The 20,070-nt window shown below is 45.4% G+C and overlaps 1 protein-coding gene across 1 annotated transcript in view; it reads left to right on the forward strand.

The window, feature by feature from the left end:
- The window catches only part of taf3 (TAF3 RNA polymerase II, TATA box binding protein (TBP)-associated facto), a 105,415-nt gene that overhangs the window by 54,398 nt on the left and 30,947 nt on the right, over positions 1-20,070 (forward strand). The window contains exon 3 of the mRNA XM_062996776.1: positions 14,408-16,053. Within this exon, the coding sequence (XP_062852846.1) occupies positions 14,408-16,053 (1,646 nt within the window). The remainder of the gene's footprint in view (positions 1-14,407; positions 16,054-20,070) is intronic.

Below are 20,070 nucleotides of genomic sequence, written 5' to 3' on the forward strand. Positions count from 1 at the left end.
AATAGTACGTAACAGTACGTCTGTTGTAATAACATAAATTATTACTAGGTTTAACTAATTTATTACTAATTCTGACTGACTTTTAACTAATTTATTACTAATTATTAAACCACTAACTGATTTGGCTTTTATGGTGGAAAAATCAGAAATAAAAGGTTTTACACAATAAAATACGGACGGACAGATAGATACTTTATTGATCCCGAAGGAAATTAAAGCCCCTGTAGCATAATACAACAAATACTTAACAGTACAAAACAAAACAAAAGCAAATAATAAAAATAGAACTGAGTATTTCCTGAGTTTCAGTGTAAAGATTGAATAGTAAGCCTGCAAAGTTTAAATTAATGGAATTTATTTATTATAAGTGCTGGGACGTCTTTATTTTGAAGACTGGAAGGAGTTCTTGGCAGCAGCGTTTTCAACCACTTTCACATTCAGCCTCCTAATTCATTTTAAATACCTTGATATAAAAAAAGTCTCCTAAATTCATGAAGAATGTGCAGAGCGCTTTTACTGGCCTCCTCTTTCTCACTGTGCTTGTGTCTGTGTACCGGACAGCGCCGGCGGTAGCCGCGGCTCATCGGCTCGACCGTCAGGCCGGCGTTACCCACCTACAGTCAGAACAAAGTGTTTACAGAGGACCCGCGGCCCGGCTTATCTGTTTACGCCGCGCGCTCTCTCAAAAGCAAACGTTTTCTTTCTCCGCGCGGGTAACGTGGCGCCGATAGGCATCGCGCGCAACTCTAATTGCCTCCGATAGGAGCGCGTTATTAGCATGAAAAGCCGGCAGAAGAGCAGAGTGAAAACAAACTTCTGCGATTTTCAAAGCCAGCGGAGATATCGTCCGGCCGCCGTGCGCCGTTACGACCTGGAAACGATTGGAGAAAAATCCTCCCCCGTGTTTTGGTTTCGTACCCTTGATTGGAGCGCTTAATGCTTTTCTTTCGCCGATGCCAGCGCGGAGACGTGTACGGCGTCTGGCTCACACGAGCGTGTGGAGAGGTTTTAGCCCTCGTTTCGACCCGGCTAATGGGCGTGTGTGTGTTCCTGTTCGGCCCGCTCCGGGGGCATTCCTCCACCGGTTCACTGGCAAACCTCAAGCGAGGCCCTTTTCTCGACCTCTCTAATTGCTGAAAGACATAATTGCGCACTTTGAAGTAGAAGTCAATTTGCCACGAGTTGGCTCTTAAGTGTTCGACTCGAGCGGCTCTTTTCCCGAGAGCCCAGCGTGATGTAAAGATAACGCCGAGTCAATTTGGACCTGTTTATTTAACAGGGTTAAAAACATCGGCCTCTCGCTTTGCTCTCCTTCCACCGAGCGGCCGTGAATGTTTTCGCGTCTCGCTTAGCAGATCGACACCGCCCCGCCACCGCGGCTTGTTTTGGCTAGCCGCGCGGACGCTACAGGAAAGCAGGTGCGTGTAGGTGCGTGTAGGTGATGGTAGAAATGTGCGCTCGTCCAGCAGCCGTATGCCGAAGCTGTCTGTGGGTGATGACAGCGTCTGACGTTCACCGACACGACGCCTCCACGCTCTGCCTCTCGATGCAGCCAAAATGATTCATCAGGCCGCAACGTACGCGCCGGCACCGAAGACCCGGGCGTGCGAGGTGTGTGTGTGTGCGTACGTGCCCCACAACATCCGTCCGTGTTTATTGTTTACTGTTCTCCCAGTGGCGCCAGGCCTCGGAAAAACAGAAGCCTTAAAAACACTTTGTTTTGGGGGCAGGCCGACTTCTGCGGTCCTCTAATCGCAAAGCGCGATCAGGGCCCCTGATCTACGGATAGAGACAGAGAAAGAGAGGGAAAAAAGAGAAGAGAAGGCTAGCGTTACTTCGGTGTAGTTCTGATGTTTGGCTTTGAGAACATGAGGGTGCCCCAGCCAGTCTGTCTCCTCAGGAGCCTGAAAGAAAGAGCCGTGATCAAAGCAGATAGAACCGTCGCCGTGTGAAAATCTCTCTTTTTTGTCTTTTAGCCTCCTGATCTCACGTCCATCTCTGGGGAAACTCTAATCTTGTGTCCGTGTGACACGTTTCACGTATTTTTTATTGTTTTAATGACAATACCAGCATATTGCGTAACACTTGTAAGTAGGGCCGTACTAAACTCACGGGAAAAAGTGCTTAATTTTACAGACCTTGTTTTTTCTAATAAGAAAAGTGTCACATTTGACATTAGTCATTAAATTACACTCATAAATTAAATGATAGAATACATGGAAGCTACAATACACAGCACAGCTCTACCTTAATGGTTGAACGTTGAGTAACAGCCATGTTTGGGTCAGATAAAATGCTCTCAAGCTTTGGTTTCCTGACCGTAGCTCATAGCCGAGTTTTGGATCATACGGTTGGGTCAAGCCTGGACTGGATTTTCATGGGTTCTGCTTAGATTTAGCTCAGATGGAATACCCTTGAACGACAGATGGATCGAGCTTGGGTGGGGTTTCCTTGGGCTATGGTTAGGTTAAGCTTAGAGAAAATATCTTTGAGCCATGATTTGGTGGCTCAGTGAACGTAAACCTGGAACATCCAGCAACAATCTCAAAGACAGAAATACTCGTCCGTGTTTTGACCCCCTCCTTCTTTCTGCGTCCACAGAATCTGTTGTTAGTTTTTCAAACTCAGTGACCCGAGTCGTGTTTAAAACTGCTTTACTTTTTAATATCTTGGCCATTTTGACTAACCGATTGCTAACTGAATTGCCGTAGGATTGCTAGCGTAAGAGACTTTTCTGTGCTGTCGTGTGCTGACTATGTTTGATGGGTGTTTACTAGGGATGTAACGATGCACCACAAGACAGTTAAAAATCGATTCACATGTGTAACGATTCACATGAGTTTACATGAATAATGAATCGATATTCACTTTAAACAGCAGAGGGCGCTGGTGCTATTCACCTCGCCTGGTTGACGTCACTACAGGGTTGCCAGGTTCTGAATTTTCCAGCCAAAATTTATTGATGTGAAGATACTTTCTTCATTTGTATTATTCATTTATTTATTTAATGTGGGATTTCAGTTTGTTTTTTTTACACACAAAGGTAAATGTGCAGCTTTGTTTTTGCATAGTTTGTACCAACCTCAGAAAAAAAGGACATTCATTATTTAGATAAATAAAAGATAAGCACAAATACAGTATTTTATTTTATTTTAAAGAGGAATGATAAAAGGAAACTTTGTCATAATTTGTCTTCAATTTCATTTTGTTTAAAAAAAAAAAAAAATGGGAAAAAATCGTATCATGATCTCAGTATCGTTAATCACATCACATCGTGGGTAGAGTGTATCGTTACATCCCTAGTGTTTATGTATTAAGTGCATTTTGTCCCTTTGTGGATTCCATAATCGATGTAAAAGTGTCGCTTCTCTATACACGTGATCGTCTCTGTGCTGCACCTCAAAAGAACAGGCCAGTAAAGTTTTCTGCTCCAGATAGTTAGTCTATGTAGAGTTTATTTCTTTCTTTATAAACTCAGCAAACTCTAAAGACGCTCGGTTACACTAGGACGCCTCATAACCAGGAAACTTGAGGCACTTGAACGCTGCACAAATGATAAATGTTAAATAGGTTGGGCCTTACTTATAAATTACAGCTGCAACTTAGATCAATCTGTTGTCAAAAAAATAATCCTGTCAGAAATCTTTTGGATTATTGATTTGTTGGTTCATTTGTACTCCTGAACGATACCACTGTCCATATTTTATATGCTCTTAGGTGTATTACATGTGGAACACGGGACATTCTCAATAAAACATGCAAAAGTCAAACTATATGATAAATATGAACTTATTGTTCTTGTTTATGATAAAGTTTGGTTTTAGCTCATGGCTGAGTTTTAGATCATACGGTTGGGTCAAGCCTGGACTGTATTTCCTTGGGTGTTGCTTAGATCTTAGAAGCTCAGATGGAATAGCCTTCAGCGACAGTTGGACGAGCTTGGGTGGGATTTCCTTGGGCTCTGGTTAGGTTAAGCTTAGAGAAAATACCTCACAGCAAGAAGGTCCTGGGTTCGATCCCTAGGTGGGGAGGTCCGGGTCCTTTCTGTGTGGAGTTTGCATGTTCTCCCCGTGTCTGTGTGGGTTTCCTGCTGGAGTTTTAAAACACCTCACTGTCACTGCTGGACTGAGAATAGTCCACCAACCACCAACAAAAAAAATATCCAGACAACAGCACCCCGTGGGCAGCGTCCTGTGACCGACTCAAACAGCAGCAATAGATGAGCGACTGTCTCTGACTTTACATCTACAAGGTGGACCGACTAGGTAGGAGTGTCTAATAGAGTGGACAGTGAGTGGACACGGTATTTAAAAACTCCATCAGCGCTGCTGTGTCTAATCCACTCATACCAGCACAACACACACTAACACACCACCACCATGTCAGTGTCACTGCAGTGCTGAGAATGATCCACCACCTAAATAATACCTGCTCTGTGGGGGTCCTGAACAATGAAGAACAGAGTGAAAGCAGGTTAAAAAAAGCATGTAGAGAAACAGATGGACTACAGTCAGTAATTGTAGAACTACAAAGTGCTTCTATGTGGTAAGTGGAGCTGATAAAATGGACAGTGAGTGTAGAAACAAGGAGGTGGTTTTAATGTTATGGCTGATCAGTGTATAGATCGTGGTCGGGGGTCTGACCTCAGGTCACAGTCAGGTTGTGTTCGCGCCCGATCGTTTTCCTTCGTGTAGATCTGTGAGTTTGGCCGAGGGTTCAAAAGAAGAGCAATCGTGTGGCGCGTGGGCAGCGGCGTGACGCTACAAAACCCTCGTGTGCTTATCGGTAAACTGTGGAAGGAAACTTTCTGTTTCCCACCTGCTTCTGCTTATTTATTTTTTCGAAGCAATACAAGTCATTTATCATCCCAGTGTTTTTAGCACAACTAGCTTGAAAGAGCGAGCGCTGATGGGCCGCCATTGTTTACTGCCCTCATCCCACACCGCCCTGTGTGTGTGTGGATCATGAGGAAGATCACAAGAAAGAAACATCATAAAGAAGAGCCACCATCTGTACCCCAACCTAACCCGAAAACAGTTCTTTTCTTTCCTGTTACCCACACACACACACACACACACACACACACACACACGCTGCGGTGTTTGATGGTACACTAGGGTGATTAGGAGAATCAGCAGGCTGTACTGGAAGGCCTTGCCGGGAGAGAGAGAGAGAACGAATCAGCCCTTATCTCAAGCAATTAATCAGGCAGACTCATATTGCGGGACAATTATTCAAAGCTCTTTCTTGAATAAGTTACAGGCGGAAGCCTCCGGAAGCCTTCCCCCCCCCTTCAGTCTCTCATGGACGTGAAGGTCACGAGAGCCAGAGAACGGAGGAGCTGCTGTGCCGCCTGAGAACTTGTTGCACTTGCGAGGTCAAAGTCACTCCAAAGTCGTGTTCAGGCTCCTCGTCTGCGATTTCTTTATCGTTTAGCGTACAGATATATTTCCAGTTACGAAGAATGCTCTCTTAATAACGCCAAGACCGTACCTGCTACCCACGATGCGATACGATTCGTGATAATGGGTTCACGATACGATACGATTTTTCCCCGATATTTTTTTAAAGAAAATGAAATTGAAGACAAATTATGACAAAGTTTCCTTTTATTATTTCTCTTAATAATAAAATACAATACCGTATTTGTGCTTATCTTTTATTTATCTAAATAATGAATGCGCTTTTGTTTCTGAGGTAGGTACAAACTGTGCAAACCAATGCTGCACATTTCCCTCTTTGTGTAAAAAAAAAAAAACTGAAATTAAATATTAAAACAAATCCCACATTATATATATACAGTAGAGCCTTGACTTACAAATTTAATTGGTGCCGAAGGGCCGTTCTTAAGTCAAAATGTTTGTTAGTTAAACCTATTTTTCCCATAAGAAATAATGTAAACAGAATTAATCCGTGCCAGACCGCTACTGTTTATTTATTTATTAGGATCATGTTTTACACTTTGGTTACATTCATGACAGGAACGGTAGTTACTCATTACACAAGATTCACCAGTTCACAAGTTTAATATCGAACACAGTCATGGACAATTTAGTATCTCCAGTTCACCTCACTTGCACGTCTTTGGACTGTGGGAGGAAACCGGAGCTCCCGAAGGAAACCCACACAGACACGGGAAGAACATGCAAACTCCACACAGAAAGGACCCGGCTCGCTCAACCTGGGAATCGAACCCAGGACCTTCTTGCTGTGAGGCCACATTAAGTGACCCTTGTTATATCTCAGTACCAGTAATACACTTACCCCTCTTCACCAGAGGCTCGAGCGTACTGAAGCGAGCCGTATGGTTGGGTAAGAAACCGTGCAGACCGTTGACTGGTCAGACAGAATCAGCGCTGGGTTGAGACGATACAGACGCCGTATTTAACATCTAAACCGCAATCAATTTTTATCAAACCCGTGAAGTTAAAACATGAAGACAGGAAAGAAAGAAAATGAAACACCATGATGAGAAAACCGTCCTGCTGTCGGTACTATTTGCTCTCAGTGTGTGGTGGAGGATGCAGCCTCACCTGTAGACACTCGTCCTACTTTCACTGGCGCCCAACAAAGCATTATATAAGGTACAGACGGTTCTGGTTTCTGATGTGTACTGTGTTGTACTGTAAGGTACCGTGCACTGGAAATATAGCTTTACTTTCAGTAGTTTTCTGAATTTCCAGAGGAACATTGAAAGCATTTCTGTTTTTCCCCACAATTCAGTTTTTTTAGAACATTGTGGACAAAACTATTGTTTAGACTGAAGGTTTTTATTTATTTATTATGATTTTAACGTCATGTTTTACACTTTGGTTACATTCATGACAGGAACGGTAGTTACTCATTACACAAGATTCATCAGTTCAAGAGTTTAATCACAAACACAGTCATGGACAATTTAGTATCTCCAATTCACCTCACTTGCACGTCTTTGTGCTGTGGGAGGAAACCGGAGCTCCAGGAGGAAACCCACATAGACACAGGGAGAACATGCAAACTCCACATAGAAAGGACCTGGACCACCCCACCTGGGGATCGAACCCAGGACCTTCATGCTGGGAGGTGACGGTGCTACCCACTGAGCCACCCTTCACAGCTAGAAAAGCTGTGTATCTTGAAGTGCATCTTGGAAAATTTGAGCCTAGTTTAAGTTTTGGCAACCAAGCTTGTCCAAGCACAAAAAGTTGTCCAGCAAACAATCTTCAAAAAGCGACGATTTTAAAATAATATAAAGAAATGAATAATAATGAGTTCATCCAAAGAGAAAAGAAAAAGGTGGCGTGAGGTAATAAAATGATCTCAGTACATCTCTCCTCAATAGTATTGATAATGATGAGAGTGATTTTGTCCATCTTGCTCATTCCAGACCTGCAAATCCCCACAAATACGACGGATTAAGTAAAGAATCTAATCAGCTATTATATCCAACCTGAACACCACACTCACACCAATCCCAATCCCAAAACCATCTGCATCGGCCTGCATGCTGCAATTACCTGAAACTGTAATTACCTGAACGAGCAACATGAGATTACAAAATCAATGAGTGTAAATTTAACTCTTATCATACCAGCGCGCTAAATTAAATATGTCCATATTCCCCGATACGCAGAGCTTTAATGTTAAAGCTGATTAGTTTATTAGGCTGGACGGCTAAAAGGTCATCAGTGATTCCTGACGACTGGAATGAACAGATCAGTGTAGTGTCAGATATCTGCAAAAATATACCCAGCATTAGAGGCAAAAGCAAAGCAAGCAACGACTACGATGAGTCTGTGAGAGAGACGCAGATTTAAAGCACACAGGAGTGAAGGAAATCTAGGTGGGTAGCACTGTCGCCTCACAGCAAGAAGGTCCTGGGTTCGGTCCCCAGGTGGGGCGGTCTGGGTCCTTTCTGTGTGGAGTTTGCATGTTCTCCCCGTGTCTGTGTGGGTTTCCTCCCACAGTCCAAAGACGTGAAGTGAGGTGAACTGGAGACTCTAAATTGTCCATGACTGTGTTTGATATAAACTTGTGAACTGATGAATCTTGTGTATTGAGTAACTACCGTTCCTGTCATGAATGTAACCAAAAGTGTAAAACATGACGTTACAATCTTAATAAATAAATAAATATTTTTAGCTGTGAAGGTGCTGCCAACTCCATATAAATCTCCATGGTTTGGAATAAAATGTCCAGTGTCCACATACTTTTTGACTATTATGTGGAACACTGCAATTATTGCAGTGTACTGGGGGACAGTGATCTGGTGGAAATTAGAAGGTCAAATAATGTATGACGGCCAGAGTTTACATGATCTGGTGCACCCTCTGGTACACTATATAGACAAAAGTATTGGGACACCCCTTCTAGTCTGTGGATTCACGTGTTGTAGCCATGACAATTGCTAACAGGTGTAATTAATCAGTATATAAAGAAAATGAACTGTTCCAGAATGAGCAAGCTCTATAAATACATGAAGAAAAGCTCAGTTTGAAGAAACTTCAGTGTCCTGCACAGAGCCCTGACCTCAACCCCACTCAACAGTTCTGGAATGAACCGGAACATCTACTGAGGCTTTCTTAACCAGCGTCAGTACCCAGCCAAACAAATGCTTCCCCCTTTTTGGCTGAGTGGACACACTTAAGTCTTGTGAGAAGCCTTCTAAGAAGAGCGGCTGCTACCATTTGTCTTTATAATGGGATGTCCAACAAGCTCATGGTCAGGTGTCCAAATACTTTTGGCCATATGATGTACGTACTGCAAAATTTTAGAGTTGATGGAGTTTGAATGCTTCTTGCTGTGAGGCGACAGTGCCACCCACATTTAGTGACCCTTGTTATATCTCAGTACTAGTAATTCATTTACCCCTCTTCATGGTATTGTTGGGTGAGAAACGGTGCAGACCGCTGACTGGTCAGACAGAATCTGCACTGGACTGAGACGATACAAACGCCGTATTTTACAGGTTTTAATGTCAAACACATTCATGGACAATTTAGTATCTCCAGTTCACCTCACTTGCTGCACGTCTTTGTACTGTGGGAGGAAACCGGAGCTCCCGGAGGAAAATGCAAACTCTACACAGGAAGGACCCAGACCACTCCACCTGGGGATCGAACCCAGGACCTTCAAGCTGGGAGGCGACAGTGCTACCCATTGAGCCACCCTTGAAAAGCCTCCGCCATTCTGGAAAGGCTTTCCTCGAGGGTTTGAAGTGCGTCTTGGGGGAAATTGAGCCCAGTTTTAGTTTTGGCAACCAAGCTTGTCCAACCACAAAAAGTTTTCCAGCAAACAATCTTCAAAAGCAACGATTTTAAAATAATATAAAGAAATTAATGAGTTCATCCAAAGAGACAAGAAGGCGGCGGTGTGAGGTAATAAAATGGTTGTTGCTCTCCTTGTTTGCTGAATGCTCCAATACTAACGCAGCCAACCATTCATGTCTGTCATGAGATCTTCCCGAGAAGTCTTTCTCTTATAGAAGGTGAAGGCAGAAGGTGGATTGGCTTCTTCTTAGTCATTTAAAAATGAACAGATTTAAATTTTTTTGCTCAAACATGCAGGAAGATCCAAGAAACACTCACACAGAACCCAGACTGGAGTCTCAGTTGCGAGTAATCGAGTCTTATCTTTTCTCATTCAGCTCCGTCAGGTTTGTTATTCGTTTCCTCATTGATCGGAGCCCCAGTAAACGACCTGATGTTAATTACAGCTCCTCCTAATCCAGGATCTACATGTGAAGCATAGCAGTGAAGGTGCATCTTAACGACAGCCCGGTTTCCCATCCAGCGTGACCCACAATTTTTAGTCGTCCCGTGTATTCGGAGAGACGCCGACTGGGCTAAGATGACACGTTCCCAGTGTGTTCTCACTCTCCCGTTTTTTTCCCCCGTCCCCTCCGCCCCGTTTCCTTCTCTTATCTCTTCATTTTAATTACTTCCCAACATTCGTCTGAGCTTGTTTTCATTTCTCTCTGCCATTTTTGGCTCTGCGGCTCCAGCTATCGCGTCCCGTCTGTAAATGACACAATCAATTACCACTCCTGCTCGGGCTCATGTTTGTTTGCATTTCTTCTGCAGTAGCGGAGAAGTCGGATTCATTTCTGGGATTGGAACAAAAATTGGACTTTGTTAGAAATAAAAGCCGCCCAGCGTCTCATGCTGTGATTATTGATTATTGATTTGAGCTGAATACTTAAAACGACTTACAGTACTGTAGGACTGCCACTAACGACTAGTTTTCTATCGATTAATCTATAGACTATTTTATCGATTAGTCGATTCATCTAAACGATTAATTTTCCTCCAAAAAATTTAATTCAGAATCTAATTTAAGCTTCTTATATTTTAACAGCAAACTGTGCGGCATAATAATACAGCACAAAACTAAATGTAAACAGGGTTTATGTCCATATATTATCACATTCTCAAGTGATCCATATTTAAAAAAGTGCAGCACGTGTTTATGGCGTTCTGTACTCAAAGCAAAGTGCTTCAACGTATAGCAGAAATAAAACAGTTAGATGTGAACACGTCTCATTAAGTCCAGCGTACAGTAACGACAGAATGAGCCCAGATTCTAATCTACACCTTCACTCAACACTTACTTCAAACTCTAAGCCATGTAAACAAAGTGGTGTTTAACATGAGAAGATTTTTGCGCTTTGAGCGCCGCTGCAAAAATCACGAGCCCAACACAGCGAAGTGCGCGGCGGTCTAACTGAACTCGCTAAAAAATACGGTATTCCAAGATCTCCGCGATTAAGAAGCTTAATGAAACGATATAGACGTGCAGCATGGCACTTGTGCTGCTGTGGTACCATCGATGCTTTGCACAGTGTACAAGACCACCTTTTTGTTTTGTACCAGTTTTGAGTATCACATAACTTTTGATGATTTGGGTCTTTGAAAGCTCTACAATCGGCCTCTGACTGGTGCAGACGGCATTTTTTAAGACTGCGCTTAATGCCGCCAACCAGTGACGGGACCAAATACGACCGAGGTCGTGCACGCGCCATGTAGTGCTGAGGGAATCATGTGAACGCTTATATGAACGGAAACGTTGTAGAAATAAAACAGGATGGTTTATAAACAAAGTTTTAAAAACGATGCATGGACTTACAATATTGACATTGACACATTTTTATCGTCGACCAATCGCGGCAGCCCTACAGTACTGTGACAGTATACAGTCTGAGCAATTGAGGGTTAAGGGCCTTGCTCAAGGGCCCAACAGCAGCAACCTGGAAGTGGTGAGGCTTGAACCAGCGACCCTCTGATTACCAGTCCAGTACCTTAACTACTAGGCTATAACTGCCTGCAATCCTCCCACAATCCTTTATGGTACCATATGATGATGATTCCTATATAAAAGCGTCTCGGTGATAAAGCCGAACACTGATAATTGATCAAGATGGACTCGAACGATGACCGCTGACTCATGAGAACGCCACAGGCCATAATGCTAGACCCGTACATTGAGGAGGTCTGTTGCTATTCAGTGTTAATGATCAGATCAGCATGCTGGACATTTTTAACCCCGTGACGGTGGTCTTTTCCATAATTTAGGAGGGGGGGGGGGGGGGGGGCTCCAAGTCTGGATAAAAATAGGAGGATTGCATCAGGACGGGCATCCGGTGTATAAACTGTGCCAAGTCTGGTATCCGCTGGGGCAAACCCTAAATACAGGAGCAGGCAAAAGAGGGAAAAATCTCTCACACACACACACACACACATTCAGCTCTACAATACATGGACAAAAGTATTGGGACACCCTTCTAATTATTGAATTAATATTTTTCAGGCACAGCGATTGTTAACAGGTTTCATAAATCAATGATATAAAGGAAATTCTGTGCTTCCAACTTTTCAGCAACAGTTTAGGGAAGGCCCTTTCCTGTTCCGGTTTAAAGTCCTGACCTCAGCCCCACTCAACAGCTCTGGAATGAACCGGAACATCAGCTGAATGCTCTGTTGACTGAATGGGCACAAATTCCCACAGACATTCCTTAAAGTGTTGTGAGAAGCCTTCTCAGAGGAGTGGCGGCTGTTCTAGTTGAAAAGATCACACAGAAGTCACTCTGTTTTAATATTATTTGTTTTTTAAATACTTTTGGCCATATAGCGGATGCTACGGCCTTGGATGATGTGAAAAGCACCTGTGTAGAAAGATCACTAAGTTTTCGGACAGACCCTCAGTCACCACTTTCTGGTCCTTCGCCTTCACGTTTCTTATTTACGTCCGATCTGATTTTAAACGTACCGACTCTTTCTTCCGTTCTTCCTTCTCTCCTGTTAGTACCGCAGCTCTGAGTCATTAAGGTCCTTCACTTCTCTTTAGTGGAGAGATACTCAGCCGTGCAGGAAAGAAGCAGGATAGAGCCATAAAATGCAAATGCTGCGTGCTCTCTCTCTCCTTCCCTGCTTTCCTTTCTTAAAAAAAAAAGAAAGACAAAAAAAAACAAATTAAATGTCAGCATCGTAAAATATTGTCAGTTTCATTTGCACTAAGGAAGCGATGACAAATCCATATTCTTCCTTTAAATAAAAATTCTTATTACGCGGCGGTGGCGTCGGCGGGTAATCAGGGCAGCACAAAGCCCGCTGTGATTAACGATCGCAATTTATTGTGCGGCGAGGCTCCTCGGCGAGAGCGCGGGAGGAGCAGAGACATCATCTTTATCATAATTCATATCGTAAATAACCAGGCTCGGCCAATCACGGTGCGGCCGGCGTGTCGTTCTCAAATAACCTTTGATAACTATTACCATAGCGGAAGAAAAGCCCAAAGTCACAATGTTATCTGCTCCTCATTCAGCTCCTATAGAATACAACAGTATTACCATATAGATTACACTATTTATAATAGAGGGTGTCAGAGAGAAACCACCGGCCTCCTCCGCCGTGCTCCTGACACCCACCTTTAACCGACGGCGCAGGAGTCGGCACGTGTGTGTGTGTGTGTGTGTGTGTGTGTGTGTGTGTGTGTGTGTGTGTGTGTGTGTGTGTGTGTGTACAGGTGCACAAACATTTTACTAGAGTGGAATTTAGCTTCTGAATTCTCCTGCACCACGTCTGTCTGTCTGTCCTGTTGGTCTGTTTGTCTTGACCTGTCTGTCTTGTCATGTTGATCTCTCTGTCCTGCCTGTCTGTCCTGTCTTGTCCTGTTGGTCTGTCTGACTGTCCTGTCTGTCCTGTCTTCCTGTCTGTCCTGTCTTGTCATGTTGGTCTCTCTGTCCTGTCTGTCTTCCTGTCTGTCCTTTCTTCTGTTCTGTCCTGTCTTCCTGTCTGTCCTGTTGGTCTGTCTGTCTGCCCTGTCCTGTTGGCCTATCTTGTCTTGTTGGTCTGTCTGTCCTGTCTGTCTTGTCCTGTTGGTCTGTCCTGTCCTGTTGGTGTGTCTGTCTTGTCTTGTCTGTCTTGTCCTGTTGGTGTGTCTGTCCTCTCTGTCCTTTCTTCCGTTCTGTCCTGTCTTCCTGTTGGTCTGTCTGTCCTGTCTGTCTTGTCCTGTCGGTCTCTCTGTCCTGTCTGTCCTTTCTTCTGTTCTGTCCTGTCTGTCCTGTTGGTCTGTCTGTCTGCCCTGTCCTGTTGGCCTATCTTGCCTTGTTGGTCTGTCTGTCCGGTCCTGTTGGTGTGTCTGTCCTGTCTGTCCTTTCTTCCGTACTGTCCTGTCTTCCTGTTGGTCTGTCTGACTTGTCCTGTCTGTCTTGTCCTGTTGGTCTCTCTGTCCTGTCTGTCCTTTCTTCTGTTCTGTCCTGTCTGTCCTGTTGGTCTGTCTGTCTGCCCTGTCCTGTTGGCCTTTCTTGTCTTGTTGGTCTGTCTTGTCCTGTCTGTCTTGTCCTGTTGGTCTGTTTGTCCTGTCTGTCTGTCCTGTTGGTCTCTCTGTCCTGTCTTCCTGTTTGTCACGATGCTCATGAGATTGAACTTTCACCTGATTGAACTTTGACCCAGGTTGCCGCTGACTCTTTCAAAGTTCCTCAAACGAGACGAACTGTTTGCCACCGGTGGACTGGGCGCCATCTAGCGGGCATAATTGGCAGTGCTTGGAGCAGTTTCTGCTAGGGCGGGATGACAAGACTATGGGAGTTTGTGCGAATCTATGGCTGCGTCCCAATCCACATAATACTGTATTAAATACATTTGTATATATTATTTAGCATCTTGCATTCGGGTTGAGTGATCTGGCCAGTAGTGATGGTGTGTTAGTAAGCAGAGTTTATTTTCCCAGCAGTGCTGTGGTGAAACAACACAGCGGTGTATAAAAATGTCAAGACGTCTAAATACTTTGTTTGTTTCGTATTATTTGAAAGGTCTCATGACCAACCGGGAGCTGTTAGAATGCAATAAATGCCCGACTGTCAAACATGCTGCTGTTTATTTATTTATTTTATTTCTTTACTTAATAATTGTCTCCTTTATTTCTGTCTCAGATGAAGAGGAGGAGGAGCAGGTCCCCGCGGACATGGGCACGTCGGCCGAGGCCATGCAGGTTTCGGTAGACGAGGAAGAGCAAGGTGAGGACGAAGAAAACGACGAGAACTGGCTCGGCCAGCGCAGCTCAGACAGCCCGAGGCCAGAAGGACTTCTACCCGCTGCCAAGCGGCCACGTCTGAGCATCAAAGCTGGCGCCAGCCCAGAGTGGAGCTTTGAGCCTCGCGAGCCTCTCAGTTCGCTCAACGCCCAGCACATGGCGCGCTCCCCGTCCCCGACTCTGCCTCTCGACATGGTTCGTCCCACCGCAGGGCCTCCGACACCCGGGCACAAACCCAAAGTGTCGTCCCTGTCCCCTGCCCGTCAGAAGAATAAATCGCCCAAGAGAGGGATCGGCACTCCGTCTGCCATACCAGCTCGCTCTTTTACCATGACCCCGCCGAAAAGTGGACAGAAGGCGGGAAAGAGGTCGCCCGGGCGACCCAAAAGCCCTCGAAGCCCACGCCCAGGGCCCGCCAATTTGATGCGCGGCTTGACCGGATCGTACTCCGAGGACGTCTCCAACGACGGCGAGCTCAAGGACGAAGCCATCGAGGACTCCATCGCGGCCGTGATAGCGAGGGCGTGCTCGGGCGGGGCGGGTGTTGATGACCCATTCGCGTACGATTCGGACTCCGACAGCGATGGGTTCCAGAAGGGCCCGCCGAAACACCCGGCCAAACTCACACCGCTCAAACCGCTACACACCCACTCGGTCAAACACACACCCGTACCGCCTCCGGGCCTGCTCGCGTCTGCCCCGAACCGCTGGACCCTGGACGACTCTATAGACGAGGTCATCCGAAAAGCTAATCAGGGCCAGACTGTGCCCTGCCAGGCATCACCAGTGCCCCCGTACATAACCACCCCTTCTAACTCGCCTCCCACGCCCACGCTGCCAACCCTCAACCTGCCGCAGCTCAAAGACCCCGCGGCCTCGTCCCTCCTGAAGAAAAAACTGAAGAAGGACATCAAGACCAAGCTGAAGAAGAAGGGCCGAGAGCGTCTGAAAGAGAAGAGCAAAGACAAAGGGAAGAACAAGGAGAAAAACAAGGAGAAGAAGAACAAGGACAAGGAGCGAGGCTTAGCCGAGGACCTGAAGACGCCCTGGCCGGAGTTATCGCTCGGACTCGAGGCCAGGATAGACGCCGCCGGAGGGAAGAAAGAAAAGGACAAACACAAGGACAAGAAGAAAGATAAAGAAAAGAGCAAAAAAGACAAAGAGAAACGGGACAAGAGCAAGGACCGAACGCTGAAGGAGGAGAGGAAACTGTCGTTCGGGGTCAAAGACGCCATGTCCGCCTCCCTCCCGCTCTTCAGCCCTTCGGCCTTCACGCGGGTTCCCTCCATGCTCCCCCCGCTGCCCCCCATCCTTCCCGAAAAACTCCTCCACGTCAAAGAGACCAAGAGCAAGGAGAAGGAGAAGAAGAAGGACAAGAAGGAGAAGAAAAAGAAGAAGGACAAGGAGAAGGAGCGCGACAAGGAGAAGGACAAGGAGCGGCCCAAGGAGAAAGAACGCGACAAGGAGGAGAAGAAGAAGGAGAAAGACAAGGAGAAGAAGGAGAAGGTCAAGGAGAAGCCCAAAGTGGAGAAGCTGAGTATAATGGTAAGAAGCCAAGCGCTCCTCAGGATGATGCTTAACAGTCAGCGTTCCTGTCACTGTACCCGAGAATCACGGCTGTGCTGATACGTTATCGTTTTGCACCATAATGCAAATTTTCCCTCCCAGTTTAGTCATATCCATATTTGCTGCTGCAGCCCCCCACCCCCAATCGAGGAGGGTCGCAGACTAGAGCTACTAGGTAGAGCCAAGCACTGCCGACCATGTAACTGTAGCACCAGTAGAAAAACCTTTCCTTGAGCATCTCTACATGACCGTGTAGTTGCCTGGCCGGTCGATAGCACAGCTGAGATTACACCTCGGATCTCGGTGTGCATTAGGTGGGCTTGCGCGCTAGACCGCTTTGCTATCATACAGTTATAACTAGAGATGGAACGATCGATCGGCTACGAATCGGTATCGGCCGATTTTTAATCAAACTATGCTATCGGCGATCGGCCGATATTTCCTAAAAGTAGCCGATCCGATCGTGTGATATATAAAGATCACGTTAAGTTAACAGCTCAGTGGATTGATCCAGACTTTGAGCTACGAAGCACCAACCATCACATCACCATTCATCAACCATCGTACAGAAACCATCGTGAAAGCTCTTCATGACCTAAAATAACATAATTAACGTTGTGCATCATACATACGATGTAATTTTGCTGATTGTAATATTTACTTTAAAAAGATAATTCAACCCGGTCACATCTGAGTCGATTCTATCAGCACGTTATATAAACTCCTGGTTCACTTTGGTAAATCGTAAGCGGTTCTTACTTGTGATGTAGATGAGAACAGAAAACGTTACAGAGCCAATCAGAGGCAAAAGTTTATTCATTACCAAATTCGTTAGTTCAGGATCATCTGCTGAACTTTTAGGATCATCAGAAAACTTTTAGCTGCTTATGCCAAGTTCACACTACACGACTTTCCAAGTGGTCAGGTCGCTGTACAGTTCACACTACACGACTGAATCTCCTGCACACGGGAGTCTTTCAGTCGGTGTGTGTTTCAGACTACACGACTGATCGGCGATAGGGGGTTTCACACTACACCATCCATCACCAACTGGAATCGCAGGCGAGCTTCTCTGGTCTCCCTTTTTTTCTTTCGTTCTTTTTTTTTTTTGTGACGAGAAGTTTAATGACACCACGTCCAAAAAAATGAACGTCAACAAGTAGCGAGAGATCAGAGGGTTTGTGCGCTGATGTGCAGCGTAATATCGAGGAGGAAAAATAAATGAATCTGAGTGGATTTGGCAACACGAACAGTATATGGCTTGTTTTGTAGTAAGTTTTGCAATGCAGCGTGGGTATTATGTTTTGCAGAGGACGATCAAATCAGAAATACTGTAAAAAACGTGTGTGTGTCGGTGTATCCTGATATAAACGATATTAATGAAGCCCCTGTCCTCTCCTGCATTTCCCCTCACGCTGTATCCTGCGTTCTCATTGGCTGTTCGACATGTCACTCATTCCCAGTCGCACGTCTGAGATCAGATATCTGGCGTGCCAGAAAACTCGATCCGGTCGCCGAGCGGTCGGCGAGCCGGTCGGGTCGAGTTGTTGGATAGTTCACACTTAGCGACTGAGAGCCGAGTTTTGATCGCCGAGCAAACGCCGAGTTGCTCCCGACCCGGAAAATCAACCGCCGACCGGCCGCCGAGCGAAAATCAGGGCAAAAATCGTGTAGTGTGAACTAGGCATTAGACGGAACGAGTCTGACTCGGTTACAGATCTGTGGTAACAGCAGTTTAATGAAGCTTTTTAATGTAAGAGAGTCACACAAAATGTTCTGTACTAGCTGGTGTTTATTTAAAACCACGACATTTAATTAATAACAGTAAACACGGAGAGATAACTGAGAAGAGAAACTTACGCTTCACATAAAATGAATCGACTCGTGAATCACTTTAAGCGATACAGTGAACAGATCATTTCTCTTAAAGGCTTAAAGGCACAAACACACACACAAACACACACACACACACACACACGCGCTGCTCCGGTTTATCTTCACTGTGAGGCTCTTTTTAAGGTTTTTTAAGACTGAACTGGATAACATTAAACCTGCGTGTGTGTATGGTCAGTTAGAATCGGCTATCGGCCGATATCCCTGAAAGGAGATCAGAATCGGTGCCAAAAACCCCGATCGGTACATCTCTAGTTATAACCAGTTGGCTATCAAAACGTACTCTTGTTCATGCCTATGGGTGTGTTCGAAAACCTAGTGATCTCTCTACATAGACGCATTTTACATCATCCTACATGCGCTTCCCCATAAGGAGGCTGTTCCAAATCCTAGACGCCTTAATATTCTCACTCGTAAGGTATCTTAAAATCTCAATGGTATTTAGACTCAAGGACGAGTGAGCATCCGATGCTGCCTTAGCAGTGAAGGCAATCCCAGCATTCAGTGCGGCACTTTTCTCACAGAAACACCAAAAATATGGCGAACGGTGCAGAGAAACGAACAGAGTTATTTTCAAATGTAAATAAATTATTATTATTATTTTTTTTAATGCATTTTCTCCTAATTTTCCTCACGATTTAGCGACTCAGTTTAGTCTTCCGCTGCTGAGAGATGCCAGATTGCATCCGAGGAGAGCACGTCGCCGTACACGCCTCTTCCGACACGTGCACAGCCCTCCTCCTCTCGCCCCTGCATTCTGCACAGGCGTCTCTTCTGCCCGGCCCCCACCCTGCAGATACGATGGCCGATTAGTATCCGCTGCAGGCACTGCCAATTATGCCCGCCAGATGGCGCCCAGCCGACCGGTGGCCAAACCGAGGAGTTCAGAAACTCGGTGCCGGTGTACAAGCGGAAATATCCCGCTGCGCCACCTGGGCGCCATTATTGATTTTCAACTTGTATAAACTTGCACAAGTATTTGCATATTCGGGCTCGTCAGTGAATGTAACCGTTTTCGGTACAAGGAGGGAGATGTTAGTTGACATGCTAGCGCGTTGTGCCACCCCATCCCATTGATTTGAATGGCATGAGGCTAACTGTGTTAGCTTAGCTACCGAAAACCCGATGGAACCGCTGTCTAAGTAGCGCGTTCGAATAATCCGCCTTATGACTTATTAGAATCCTCTCGACTGAGGCAGCTGCATATGTAATACAGTAATACATCAAGGCAGCTCGCTAGGTTTTCAGACACACCCTATGAATACTTAAACATGAAATATACTCGTATGTGTGTAAAACTAAAGTGATTATTATTTTTTTAAGTATATTAAAATACTAAAAAATAATAGAAGTGCTTAAAAAATGCAATTTTCCTCTTACGGGACAGTGGTAGCCTGGTCGATAGAGCTTTGGGCTGTCGATCGGAAGGCTGTGGATTTAAATCCCGGCTCTGCCATGCAGTTACTGTTGGACCCTTGAGCAAGGCCTTTAATCCTCTGGGCTCCAGGCTGACCTTGAGCTCTGACCATTTATTTGCCCTACTGAAACACAGCCAGTCGTGACTGTGTAGTTGCCTGGCCGGTTGATAGCACAGCTGAGATTACTACTCTGATCTCAGTGGTGGGCTTGTGCGTTAGACCACTGCACTATCATACACAGTTATAACTGATTGACAGGACGAGACTGGCCTCAGGCTTTGCCATCACTCTGAGCTCAGTACTGTTAAAGGAAGTACCTGGTGTTGGGGCACTCGGGTGGTGTAGTGGTTGGATGCACTTATCACACCAAGGTTGACGCTAAGATTGATCAACAGCACAGCTAAAATTCTAACCTGACAGTATTTTAGATTGCTGTGCTTAAGGGACGACCAGATTTAGTTTGTGTCCTGTATCATGTCATGTTGAGGTGTGAAGCTCCAGTACGTTTACAGAGAAGCAGACCCATATCAGTGGCAGCTCAGTCAGAAGGTTGCTGGATCAAGCTACACTGTCAGGTTGCCACTGTTGGACCCTTAACCCTGAATTGCTAGAATTGTAAGCAGTCGTTTATGATTCTTACTGCGACCCCGGCAGCACAAGCACTGCATCGAAACGGAATATACTG

Source organism: Trichomycterus rosablanca, chromosome 1 (genome assembly GCF_030014385.1).
Source record: "Trichomycterus rosablanca isolate fTriRos1 chromosome 1, fTriRos1.hap1, whole genome shotgun sequence".
In the NCBI taxonomy this organism is placed as follows: Eukaryota; Metazoa; Chordata; class Actinopteri; order Siluriformes; family Trichomycteridae; genus Trichomycterus; species Trichomycterus rosablanca.